General features: G+C 36.6%; 1 protein-coding gene across 1 annotated transcript; it reads right to left on the bottom strand.

The window, feature by feature from the left end:
• Positions 1-2,367: 2,367 nt before the first annotated feature.
• On the bottom strand, positions 2,368-6,075 carry LOC130996089 (SEC14 cytosolic factor-like). The gene is made up of 6 exons (XM_057921616.1): positions 5,765-6,075; positions 5,407-5,662; positions 4,161-4,197; positions 3,238-3,355; positions 2,922-3,032; positions 2,368-2,792 (listed from the first exon to the last, which is right to left on the bottom strand). Exons 1-6 carry the CDS (start codon positions 5,834-5,836, stop codon positions 2,658-2,660), a joined length of 729 nt encoding a protein of 242 aa, XP_057777599.1. The 5' UTR covers positions 5,837-6,075; the 3' UTR covers positions 2,368-2,657.
• Between the last annotated feature and the right edge of the window lie 7,438 nt (positions 6,076-13,513).

Below are 13,513 nucleotides of genomic sequence, written 5' to 3'. Positions count from 1 at the left end.
GGCGGTCGCAGGCTGGGTCGCCGGTTGATCGCCGGCAACTCCGTTTCTTCCTTTTTCTCGAGCTCTTCAAGCTCGTTTCGTCGATTTTTGCATCCGAAACACTAGTAACTTGATATTTGGATCTTCAACATCCATATGTAGCTTTCAAAACACTCAAACCTAAAGCAAAATAACCAAAACCATACCAAAAGTAATATCACAAAAGAATATGAAACTTAAACCAAATGATATCACAACCAAGCATAATTCTAGCACTTTGAACTCTTAAACACTCCTAAAAACAATGCAAAATGAGTGTTTATCAGCAATTTGTTCCTCCATAGTAGAAGCGTTTGTCACCATGACGGGAGCTTCAAGAGAGTAGCTTGCGATTGAATACTCCTCCCTTGCTGAAGCAGACTTGGAAATTTCCTCCAATAGCCTAGCTTTGCCTCGAGTGATAACACCAATAAAACTTATAAACACAAATTTTATTGTATTCAATAAATGAAATACAAAAATGTGTACAAATCCAAAATATATGGATTGAGATGAATTTGTTGCGGGTTGCGATTCTCTATTTGATCTTCTGATTATATCCTCTTCGAATTTCTTCAAATCTTTGGAGGGAAGTAGACCTTCTTGATCTCCCTTGATTTGAACGTTGACTTGAATTTGATTTGATAACGTCAATCCAGAGGGCTTCCACCTTATTTCTGAATCAAACGTTGGCTTGGATGAATTTGATGAAGAACTCTTTGACCTTCTTTGCAGAACGCCTTGATTGTTGGAGATGACTCCTTCTTTGACTCCTTCAATGCTTGAGCTCTCAAATGATTTATGTTCTTCTTTGACTCCACAAATGACCCATATTTATAGGTGGAGAATGGAGTGGGCTGTGGGCTTTGACCTGTCATATTGGGCTTTTAGGGCTGAGGTGGCGCGATTTGATTGGCTCCTCAATATTTGTATTTATCTACATAAAATATTTAATATTTTATGTAGATTTTCCACGTGTCAATTTCTGATTGGTCAATAAATCCACATAATCAAATATTAATTATATATTTATTTAATCTTGGAATAATATTTAATTTAATTCCAAAATATAAAATAAAATATATAATTTCATATTTAATCTATAATTTCCACATGGCGGAATTTAATAGGCTATAAATTTAATTGCCTACACTCTTCTTTCCCTTCTCTCCTCATGTCTATCCCTCCTATCCCTGTCATCGTGACCGCGGCGGTCGTCGTCACGTCTGCGCCGTTCATCGTCTCTGTCTCGCCTATGTTTATCATAGCGACGTTTTCTGTATGAGCCCCGTGGCCTTTCTATGTATTGGTCCAGGAATCCTTTCCTTGCTAAGATTTCTAGCTGATGTTTCAAGTGTCCGCACTCGCGGGTGAGATGGCCATAACGGTTGTGATATTCACATAATAGATTATTCCTGCCTGGGATTGGCGCTCCTGGCTAGTAATCCTTTGGGGCTCTGAAATAATTCTCTCCCTTAATTTGGTGGAAAATCTCATCTATGTGACGATTCCATTGAGTCAGATTTTGCGGATCATCTCGGTAACCACTGTGCGCCTCTCTCCTCTCTGCCTGCGCCGTGATCAATGGACCAGCTCCGGCCTCAACGGCCATCGTTGGAATTCTTGGAGGTAATCCTCGGTAGGGGTTCCTTTGCCTTGCCTTCTTGCTCTCCAAGTGGAGTTGCCAATACCAAGCCGGTTGAAAGCAAATGTTATGGATTTGGGTGGGTTAAGTGCTAATTGTTTTACAAAATGTTACTATTATAATAATATTTTGGGATGTACTGTTTTTAACATAAAATAATTTTTACTTTTATGTTTATGAAATTATTTTTTGCACCCCCAATTTAAAAATTCTGGATCAGCCACTGTTGGAATGTGACGGGTGGAGCCCTTACTTCAAGAACTTCATTAAACAACGACGATGCGTTGAGCACGTTGATGCCGTTGTTTGAGCTAGGTACCCCAAAAAACGCATGCAAGATCCACAGATCTTGGGATGCAACGACTTCGAGGATGATCGTTGGCTCACCTTGATTACTTCGAGTGTATGCTCCTTGCCACATTCCCAAATTTGAATGATCATACATTCCACATTTTTGGTGATTGTGCATTATAGAATTGTAAGATAAGTAGCGTCCAAAATTCCAGTCTGTGCACGCAACATATAGCAGTCAAGCAAGGCACACTTTATTTCCTCTTTAATGAAAATAAGGCACCTAATTGTTGGGAAAAATATCCATCATAGGATGAGTGGCCAATCGAAATTCGAATTGGCTTTTAAGATTAAGAATCGGTCGTTACACCAATTCAATATATATGCAAACTAGAGGATTTTAAGTTAAGCCATTTTGCAACTACAATATAACTTGTTATGTTTTCCGATTAATAATAGCTTTGTTGATCTGTTCCTCGTTTGCAATATAGGATAGAGGGCCTCGTTTTTTACATAAACAAAGCTGCATACTAAGATGACTTTGACAACATATATAGAAATATAAAGTGTGACTACTAAATTAAACCATTATCTTGATCCTTGCATGCATTCCTCTCTTATTCTTCTTCTTCTTCATAAATCCATAGTTGGAAGGTTACTTAAATCAGCATCTGGTTAGGATCAACTCAAATAAGTTAGTCAGTCATTCCAATGGCTGAAGCTCCACATCTTGAAGAAGGGTGAACTTCGCTTTCCCACCATACTCCTCCGGCAACGCCTCTTCACCTACTTCCCTAACGAATTCCTCCCGCTCCTCCTCGTTTGTCACGATCACGATCTGAAAGTATATGAGATCAGATGTGTATTGAGGTCTTCAAACATAGACACTTCTTGTTTTTAGCTGACCTTCTCTCACTAAAAAAATTATAGTGTTTGTATTAGGATTCCTCATTATGCCATTCTATACCTTTTCCAAAGTTGCTTTCTCAAGGAAGCGTGAAACCAGTCTCCAAACGCGCACGAAAAATCCAGGCATGTGTAGCAGGTAACACTTGGCTAAGCGCTCAGGATAATATGCCTATGCACACGAATCATAATGTGAAAATCAGTATACATATATATAGTAGTGATCACACCAGAAAATACATTTGCATTGTGCAAATATCGGTCTTTCTAAAATGCAACTGAAATGCAATCAGCATGATCAAGTATCATCCAGCCTCAACCTATGGTTTTTGACATTAGAAAAATTCATTCCGGAAAACAGAAGTGGGAGCACTTACTTGCAAGAACTGAAAACCAGTGATTAAACCACGAGCATCAACGTTCTTGTAGCCAATTTGTTGTAGATCAAGAATGGCAATCAACTTTTCATTTCCTATTTCTTTGCCTCTAAAGCCACTGAAATCATCCAAACAACTCCACACCATAAATGTTATTTTCTTTAAACAAAATAAGAAATCATACAGTAACTCCCAATTCTCAGATTATTTGAGAAGCACAGAATTTGATCACTGAGGATACATTAAGTTGCATCATCCATAAAATGCTGTCTTATATGAGTATGGAAATAAAAGGCAATGGTTTAACTTTCAAAACATAAAATGAACCTAAATGAATGTAGATCACGAAACATTGAATTTTTTTTTTATAACTGCAAACAACCTAAGAGCATCCGCATTGGGATTACATGATAGCCTACTTGATAGGAGGGGACCACATTGAGTAAGGAGGCCGCATTGGGATTACATGATAGCCTACTTGATTTTTTTAGTTTTGATTTTTATGCTTTTCATTTAATTTTAACTGCTCAAATTTAAATAAAACATTTTACTAATAATTTAATTTCCATTAAAATAAAAATCCTAAAAATTACATTAAAAAAAAACTTAAAAGCATAATTATTTTGGAAAATGCCAAAAACGGTCAGAATTTTTAAATTTGAAATTTATTTTATTATTATTTTTTTTATTCGGCGTGCTATGCACACGCCCGCATAAAGCCGCAATTCCCCCTACCCGTTCTATCGTGCATCCCTCGAGTAGGAAGGGGCTGCATCGCCCTACACAATGCCGCCTCTACTCGAGTAGGCCGCATCGTGTAGAGCGATGCGGATGCTCTAATGCCATAAGGCCAATAGTTACAAAAAACGTTCTAGGCCAGCATCTGGAATGACTTGAAGAGAATTACAAAATAGAAACTTTACCTTGCTATGGTTTTGTCGAGCAGATGAACCACGAATTCTGCACATGGAGAAAGGTTTGCATCAGAAACGAAGTTTTTAGTCCCCACAATTCTCTCAAAGCAGCACCTTCATAAAAGGGTGGGGGTTCAGAATGTATTGGTCATCTCCTGCTTTATCCATTATTTCATTTAAGTCCTCGTTTGGTTCAAGTAGAGAAATGGAAAGGGAATGGAATCAAATAAAGGAGTGGAATGGTAACAATAACCATTACTTTTATTGAGTGTTTGGTTTAATAATAGAAATGAGTCATTAGTAAAGGATTCCCTTTCTTTTGTTTCCCCTCTATGTTGAAGGGTAACAAATTGGGTGATTGTGTTACCCTCAAGTAAGGGTAATAGTTAACTCATTATACAAATCAAACAACAAGTAATGGATTCAATTAATTGAATCCCTTTCCAACCTCTAAAAACACTCAACCAAACGTGGGCTAAGTATATTCTCTGAAACACATATTCAACACAGCTATTGGCGTTGATCTTTCTATTAACAAAATTTAGTCCAATTGACAGAAGATCTTAGTCTTATTACCGACTCTAAAAGACATCTCCTAAACTTACATATATTCGTGTAGAAACATCAGATACGTATACAATTACAAGAGGATGCGGCCGAGTCCAAATATGGAACATGATATGTCTCATAGCATGTGCTAATGTCTAGCCAAATCTCATCTTGTAGAAAACACGCAGTTAGGCCCACAGACGGCCCAGCAATAGTCGACATCCATTCCACAACTACTCTCCCTTATAACTCTCAACCAATGATCAGGATTATAGTTTTCCATAGTTCAGCACATGTTCATTAGCTACAAAGCTAATCCAACACAGGCACAAGCACCACTTATTCATACACACAATACCGACTAATCGATAAATAGCCTTATTATAGCAAACCATCTATTAACAAAACAAGCACGAAAGCTCGTTAAGATACTAATAGTAGGTGGTAGAAAATTACCTAATTATGGAGGAGAGGACCATTATATTAATACTTATCATCAATGGTCCCATGTTAACAAAATCATTAGGTGAATAATCTACAGACTTCTCCACAAATCATTAATCTAATGTGCATTAGGTCAGATTACAAGACAAAAGGCTAGGAAAAGGCATCATCCCAAACTCCATGATCGAATCTATACAACTAAAACACAAATCATATTGACTAAGAAATCAAATTTAAAAACCTAAACAAAAGAAATACTAACTTTTAAATTGAAGTGCATCCTTGGCAGGAAAGTGCTTGTTAGCTTTGCAAATCACCAATGGATGGCCTTTTTTGGATAGGCCCTGCAAAAATATCTTTTCTGCGTTCAATTCATCAGGAATTTCGGAATCAGGGATGGAATTTAAGGGCACAAACGAAGCCCTCCAATTCTTCCACTGCACAAACATCTTTGCAGCCTTGTCTATGTCGAATGATCTTGCAATCAAGAATCTCGTCAGAGTTATATCCCCATATCTCTGCACAAAATTGTCACTTTTTTTATCAAAAAAAAAACTACCCCATTTCTCTCCCTATTATGATTTTGACTTTGTGAAAATGTGAAAGATGAAAGAGAGTACCTCAGTAGAAGAACCAAGATTGTGAACTGCTCTCCTCAGCTGGGCTACTGCGAGTTCTTGATTTTGGTCCATTTCTTGATCTTACACTTGAGTGCACGCTGCAAAAATGCTGTAGTCTAGCACCCGATGTGTGGAGAGGGAGAGAGAGAGAAACTAAATATGGTTGGAAAATGATAAATTCTCAGAGTTTTAATATGTCAACACAGATGCCAGTTTAGACGTTAAGTTATTAATGTCCCTGCAAAATATTCAAATTTCTTTTTATTTTTCTTTCCTCTTGTGTTTTTTGTGGGGTTAGAATAAAGTGAGGAGTGCCATCGACATCTACCACTGAATAGTCTTATTCAAAATAAATCATAATATTTTATTTTTCTTTTTTAATTGTGAGAGGGGGGAATTGGGAATTTGGGTTGATCACATAAGAATATAATTTAGCTATGATGCTGGAATAACTGTAAATACTAATTTTTTTTTCTTATAAGAAAGCAATTATGTCATTTTACATGTGAGTTGTGGTTTAAATAAAACTCTATTCCAATGTAATTATTCATAATAAATTAATTAATAGAGGAGTATTGTAGCAATTTTATAGTCCTATTGTTGTTATGTTTGACCAAGGTAACTGACAGCAAATGACTTAACTTAAAAGTGTAAACTACTTTTCAGTTATAAGCCAAAATGGTGTGATTTGGCATTGTTTATTCGGTTTAATAATATCTTATGATATTCTTTAATGTAAATTTAATTACTACGTGTTTAATTTAATTGGTTTATTTAAATAATGCCGGTGTGATTGTTTTGTTCAATATTATTGACAAAAGTAAACAATGATCACTGAATTCTGCATTTTTTAATAGAAAAGTCAAATACAACTCAATTATTGGAATCACTCTCTAAAGTCATTAGTCAAAAGTCATGCAGTATATATTTACAATATTAACACTATTAAGATATTTCTGTATGTTTTACAAAAAAAGATGTCTTTATGTTATACTTAAAAACAAGAACCAAAAACATGAAAATATTGACATCATTAAATGTGTTAATATATAAATATAGCCACTTTCATATAGTAAAATTAAATTTTAGCCTATGAAATAATAACATAAAAAATTGGCCAGTTTTTGTGTAAAAGTACAAAATTACCCTTCACTTTAAAATTTAAAAAAATGGCCAGTCAAAAATACTCCCTCACTTCTCTCGCTCGCTCTCTCTCTCCTTTCATCTCCCAATCCACAGTTGCATTTCTTCTCTCTCTCGACAGTCGCCGGTCACCGCCTCCGCCTCCGTCGTCGTCGCCTCTGCCGCCGCCGCCTGAAATTCCTGGCGAGGCAGCTTCTCCGGCGAAGTTGCCGCCGCAGCCTGAAATCTCCTCTCTTTCTCTCTGCCAACAATTTCACCTTCTCCGTCAAAACCTCCTCATCAGGCGAAGTTCGTTCCCTACTTCACAGTGGCCGCGTTCGAGCTCAGCCGTGATTAACAGTGTGATTCGACTGCGGATCCTCCATCGCCGTCCAAGTAGGGTAGATCTGAGCTTTCTTTTTGGGCGGCCGATTTGGTCGAGCGCCAGGATGGCCTCGATGGCCAACGCCGCCATGTCGAATGCGGCGAGGCGATACTAAAGCTTGGCGGTAGGGAGGACGAAATAAATCTGAGCGGCGTTGAGTAGGTCGTCATGGGGGAGGGATGGGATGAAATCGTCGAAGTAGATGCGAAGTTGCAGAGAAAGAAGGAATTTGGGGATAAATTTAGGGATTGGAGTGCTTGGGAAGCGGTTATGGGAAGAGAGAAGAGGCGCAATTCACTGGTGCCTTTTTCCTTGTGTAACTTTTCCTTGATGCCTTTTTCCTTGATTCCTTGCTGCAATAATGAGTTTATGGGGGAGGTGTGCATTTCACAATCGTGGAGCTGCTGTTGTCATTTTCTGCCAATTTTGGGGAATGTCGTTTAGAGATATGTAGAATTTATGTAGCTTAGATCTCTCTCTCTTATGCTCATTGGTTGAATTTTTTATGAGAAACATACTAAATTTCTTGTATTTTTTTTATTGTTCTTGAATTCACAACAGAATTTATAAATTCACAACTTAATTTTCTTGAATTCACGATCACGTCTATGAATTCACAACTTAATGTTTTTGAATTCACAACCACATCTATGAATTCACAACTGAATATTCTTGAATTCACAACCACAACTATGAATTCACAACTAAAACTCGAATTCACAATCAAAATAAATTTTAGTTTTATTGTGAATTCAAACTTTAAAAACTCCAAATTCACAACTTAATATTTTTGAATTTACAACCAAAATAAATTCTAATTTTAATTGTGAATTCAAACTTTAAAAACCCAAAATTCACAACTACTTGAATTCACAACCAAAATAAATTCTGGTTGTGAATTAAATTTTGGTTGTGAATTCGTTTGTTGTGAATTCACAACCAAAAAATTCTAGTTGTGAATTAATTTTTGGTTGTGAATTAAATTTTGGCTGTGAATTCGACTAGTTGTGAATTCACAAACAAAAAATTCTGATTGACAATTCGACTGGTTGTGAATTCTCAATTCACAACCAGTGTGAATTCACAACCAAAAATTTTTGGTTGTGAATTCACACTGGTTGTGAATTGCGGGATTTTTTAAAGGGGTGATGTAAAGTGGCCATTTTTTTAATTTTTAATGTGGAAGGGTATTTTGGTAACAGTGGCCATTTTTTTATGTTTTTATTTTAGTGGACAATTTTTAAGTTTACTATTTCAAAGTGGCCATTTTAAAAATCCACTCTCATTAAATTATCATTGAATGCATTACTAATTAGTTTTTGACAATAAAAAAATCATGTAGATTTCTCGCCTCGTTCACTTAGATGATGCTCTACGTTTTCTTAATGTTTGAACTTCAACTCATTCTACAATTTTATTTTATTTTTTAATTTATCTAGCATTTGGCATATTTCTGGTATCTTATGCTCTTCCATTGACTTATTTATGGACATTATACTGCAGGTAGAAGCGTGAAATATATTTGATACTGATAAATATACAAATTTTATTGATAATCACTGTATATTGAAATACGTATATAGACAATTAAAATTTATGGCCAATTAAATCGCGCCATGTGCAAATTATAAATTAGAAACAATAGGGCCGAATGGCCCTATTGAGCATACAAAATCAAAATTTAGTCTCAAATCTTAAAACATCAAAATTTAGCCATTAATTAGACGGTATACCTAATTTGCACATTTCTCATCGCATTGCAGCTCCTCGATTTGGCCCAATTGCTCTGGCGCTCCTCGATTTGCTCCATTGCAGCTTCACGGATGTGGACGAATGGCTCTCGCATCGAGCGGCCACGGCTGCTGGCGCGGCGGAGAAAGCGAGTGGTGCCGCGGAGGCCGAGGAAACGGGAGCGATTGCTGGGGCTCTGGTCTCCAAGCAAAGGCATAGTGTTGACGGCGGCTGCCGTCGTGGGCGACGACGGGCTGTCGTTGTTCGATGACATCGATTCGATCGGGGGAATTTCGAGTTTCTGGTTTTTTCTAATTTTTGGTGTGTCAGTGATGATTGTTGTTGCTGTTGTTTTTGTATGTGCTGCATGTATGGCACTTATGGCACTAATAGTTCCATAAGTGCCAAAAGGACTATTTTAAACACTTCCCCATAGGGTTTAGATATTCCATTTAGGGTTTAGATTATTCAATTTAGGGTTTAGATTATCCATTTAGGGTTTAGATGTTCTATTTAGGATTTAGATTATCCATTTAGCCTTTAGATGATGTTGTTGTTTTTGTATTTGTATTGCTCGTATGAGCACTTATGGCACTATTAGTGCCATAAGTGCCAGAAGGATCACTTACTTGGTTAATTTTTTTTATTTCCCTTGGTACTTATATCACTAATAGTGTCATAAGGGCCAACAAGATCATTTTACTTAGTTTTATTTTGAATTTCCGTTGGCACTTATGGCACTAATAGTGCCAAAAGTGCCAACGAAAATTCAAAATAAAATAAAGTAAAATCTTGGCACTTATGACACTAATAGTGCCATAAGTGCTTAACCCGATCCGGCACGCGACTCGCGTGTCTGATCCTACCCGGTCCGCCTCATTAAGGGTAATTTCGTCTGAAATCGTAAAATATGGCCAAAATTTAAGTTTTTTCAAAATCTGGCTAGAAATTGAGTTTTACGTTCCATTTGGGCTACTTCAAAATTTTACTCTTATAAATTATACTCCCTCCGTCCGCCAAAAGTGGACCATTTTTACTAAATCGGGCGTCCGCAAAGAGTATACCACTTTCCTTTTATGGAAATGGTCCCACCATCCACTTTAATCTTTTATCCTTACAAACACTCTTTATTTACAAAAAAACCACCTTAAATTCAATCTCAACCACACATCTCATAAAGTGGTGGGACCCTTTCTCCACTACATCAAAATTATCACCAATTTTATTAAATATCGTGCCCAGCCAAAGTGGTCCACTTTTGGCGGACGGAGGGAGTATATTTTATTTTATATTTTGGAATTAAATTAAATATAATTTCAAGATTAAATAGATATATAATTGATATTTAATTATGTGGATTTATTGACTAATCAGAAGCTGCCATGTGTCAAAATCTGCATAAAAGAAAATAAATCAAAAGGATCCAATAAGATCATGCCACCTAGGCCCAAGATTTACGAGCTCAAGCTTTGAAGCTCAACCCTAAGCTTCCCTAATTAATTTTTCCTACAACTATAAATATGAGAAGTAGGAAGCTCATAAGGACACACACAAATCATTTGAGAGCTCAAGCATTGAAGGGGTAATTCACTATAACGAAGTCATCTCCAACAATCAAGGCGTTCTACAAAGAAGTCAACGAGTTCTTCATCAAATTCATCAAGTCAACGTTTGATTCAAAAATAAGGTGGAAGCCTTCTGGATCGATGTCATCAAAGCCCAATTCAAATCATCAAATCGAATACAAATCCAAGGAGATCAAGAAGGCGTACTTCCCTCCAAAGATTTCAAGTAACACTTGAAGAGGATAATTAGATGATCAAGTAGAGATTCACAACCCGCAACAAATTGATCTCAATCCATATATATTTTGGATTTGTACACATTTTTATATTTCATTAAATTGAATACATTTAAAATTTATGTTTATAGCGTACAATAAGGCTAATCTGTTGATTCACTCATGAATACAGGAAGAACACCGCGAAAAGGGAACAATCTCACTCTCTACATTTTAACTCTCAATTCGACTCCCATAAAACATAAATAAAACTTCTATTTATAATAAAACCCTAAACATCTTAAAGGAAACAAAATAGCTTGACAAGCAAGTCAAATCAATCATTAAATATATAATATTATATGATTCTATCTTCATCATTCTCTCCATCCTTGAAACGATTTGTCCTCGAATCGAAAACGTTCTTGATGATGTTCTGCATAGGGTCGATCATATTGACCGTGTAGGAAGTCAAAGATCTCTCGATTCTATACTCATAATTCCTTGAATTGTTGAGACAGAAGGTCGTCGTCACGATTGAGATAATCTTGAACATTCTGAACGGTTGATTGACGGGGAGACATCGCGTAGGAGCGTAGCAAGGCTCTGGATACCAACTGATGCAGGTAGAAACATGAAATATATTTGATATTGATAAATATATGAACTCCGTTGATAATCATTGTATACCGGAATACGTACTATAACGCTTAATCGTTGATTCACTTATGAATACCGAAAGAAAACCGCGAGACGGGAACAATCCCACCCTCTACATTTTAACTCTCAATTCGACTCCCATAAAACATAAATAAAACTCCTATTTATAATAAAACCCTAAATATTTAAAAGGAAACAAAATAACTTAACCAACAAGACAAATCAATAATTAAAGATATAATATATTATACGATTCTATCTTCATCACATTATATGTGTACTAAGGCATATACAGGGGCAAGTTCAGTGGTTTACGTCAACGTTAGAGAGGAATTTTCTTTACCCAATGTAAATGTGAACGTAGCAGGCAGCAGCTCGGCACCCCTACATGACACAATGCCACATTCACCTGAAGGTAAGACAAATGTTTCAGACGAAGAGCCATATGATGAGGAAGCTAATTGTCGTGTTGATTTGCTTCAGAGTCTGCAAACTGAAAATAGCGCTTAGATGCGTCAGCCACCATAGAAAACTTCTCGTCTGACAATCAGGTTAATCGAGAGGATCCCGACAGTGTAGAGCGTATACAGCACAATTGGATTATTCCGATTCCAGAATTTGATAGTGTGCCAACACTAGGATGGGAAGAAGTTCTTATACCAGACATCGGAAGCCTTGTAAAGGGTGCCTTATTTCGGACCAAGAATGAGTTGATTGTTGTAGTGGAAATCTATCACATGGAAAATCGAGTGGAATATGCGACCCAACGTTCTAGCAAGACACGTTTGGTATTCGTTTGCAAACATAGCGAAGATTGTTCGTTTAAGATGCGTGCCATGAGGGGTGAATCAATGTGGATGATTACAAATCTGACGTTGGATCATAGTTGCTATACGGACTTGGATCGAAGGGTTGCAAGACTGGTGACTGCAAAGGTTGCAGCTAGTTATTTTGCTCGTAGATTGGTTGACGAGAGGTGTGTTTTGAGGCCGAAGGAGATGATCGATGAGATGTTTCTATTACATTGGATTAAAATGTTGTATAGCCTTGTTTTGTGAACGCAGAACTTAGCTATAGACATGACATATGGAGACTTCGAAAAGTCATATCAGAGGATCCCGTCATATCTGTACTTTTTGAGGGAGCGTAACCCTGAGACTATATATGACTATCAAACTACTCATGAAGATGTGTTCTTCCACATGTTCGTTGCCCTAGGTCAGTGTATTCGTGTGTTTGCTATTTCTCTCGTTATTTTTAATGATATGAAGCGTTCCGTCTATCCTAAGTAACGTGCTTATGCTAAATTCAAAAAACATTATTATTCTTCATTGTACACGATCGAGTACTCGGTATACATTTTGCACAATTTTAAATTTTACTTATTTTCTTGATATTTGTAATCAAAATTATGTTACATCTAATTATTAATGAATTATACACTTGTGCGAATTATAATCGAACCATCAAATATAATAATAAACTAAATTATCATCCAATCATCAAATATTATAGCCAACCACACATCAATTTAAAATAAAATCAAAATAGTTTAGTTTTTAAACAAAACTTCTAAAAGAGTAGTCTAATCACATGTCAAATGAAATATTCTGCATCCTACAAACCACCTGTACCCAAGAATACAGGCTGCATCAGTGCATCTATTGGTTATCCCTTATGCTCCATGAGGCTACAAACGAGACGATCGACATACATGCAGGAGCATGGACCACAGCTAGTCCCGTCCACTTGCTTGAACTAGTGCCCACTTTCCACTTTCTCCAGTGTCAATATGGATCGCTTCTCTTCATCAAATTTGGCCTTTGTATCCAATAGCCTGCAGCATCCAATAGACGAGGAAATGAATGAGATGAGTGACACACTTCAGTTGTGTGTTCTGCACTAAACCCTTTCGATACTTATCCATTAATGAGTCATATAACTCAACCTTCCATGCACTCAAGTCAATGTGTATAGTTACCTAATGAAATCCAACATTGCAAATTGTAATGACCTACACATTACAAAACACATATTTAGTGAAGACAAAAAGAGAAGAGAATAATTTTTG

The sequence above is a fragment of the Salvia miltiorrhiza genome, chromosome 7 (genome assembly GCF_028751815.1).
Source record: "Salvia miltiorrhiza cultivar Shanhuang (shh) chromosome 7, IMPLAD_Smil_shh, whole genome shotgun sequence".
Taxonomy (NCBI): Eukaryota; Viridiplantae; Streptophyta; class Magnoliopsida; order Lamiales; family Lamiaceae; genus Salvia; species Salvia miltiorrhiza.
This window is presented reverse-complemented; position numbering and strand designations above follow the sequence as displayed.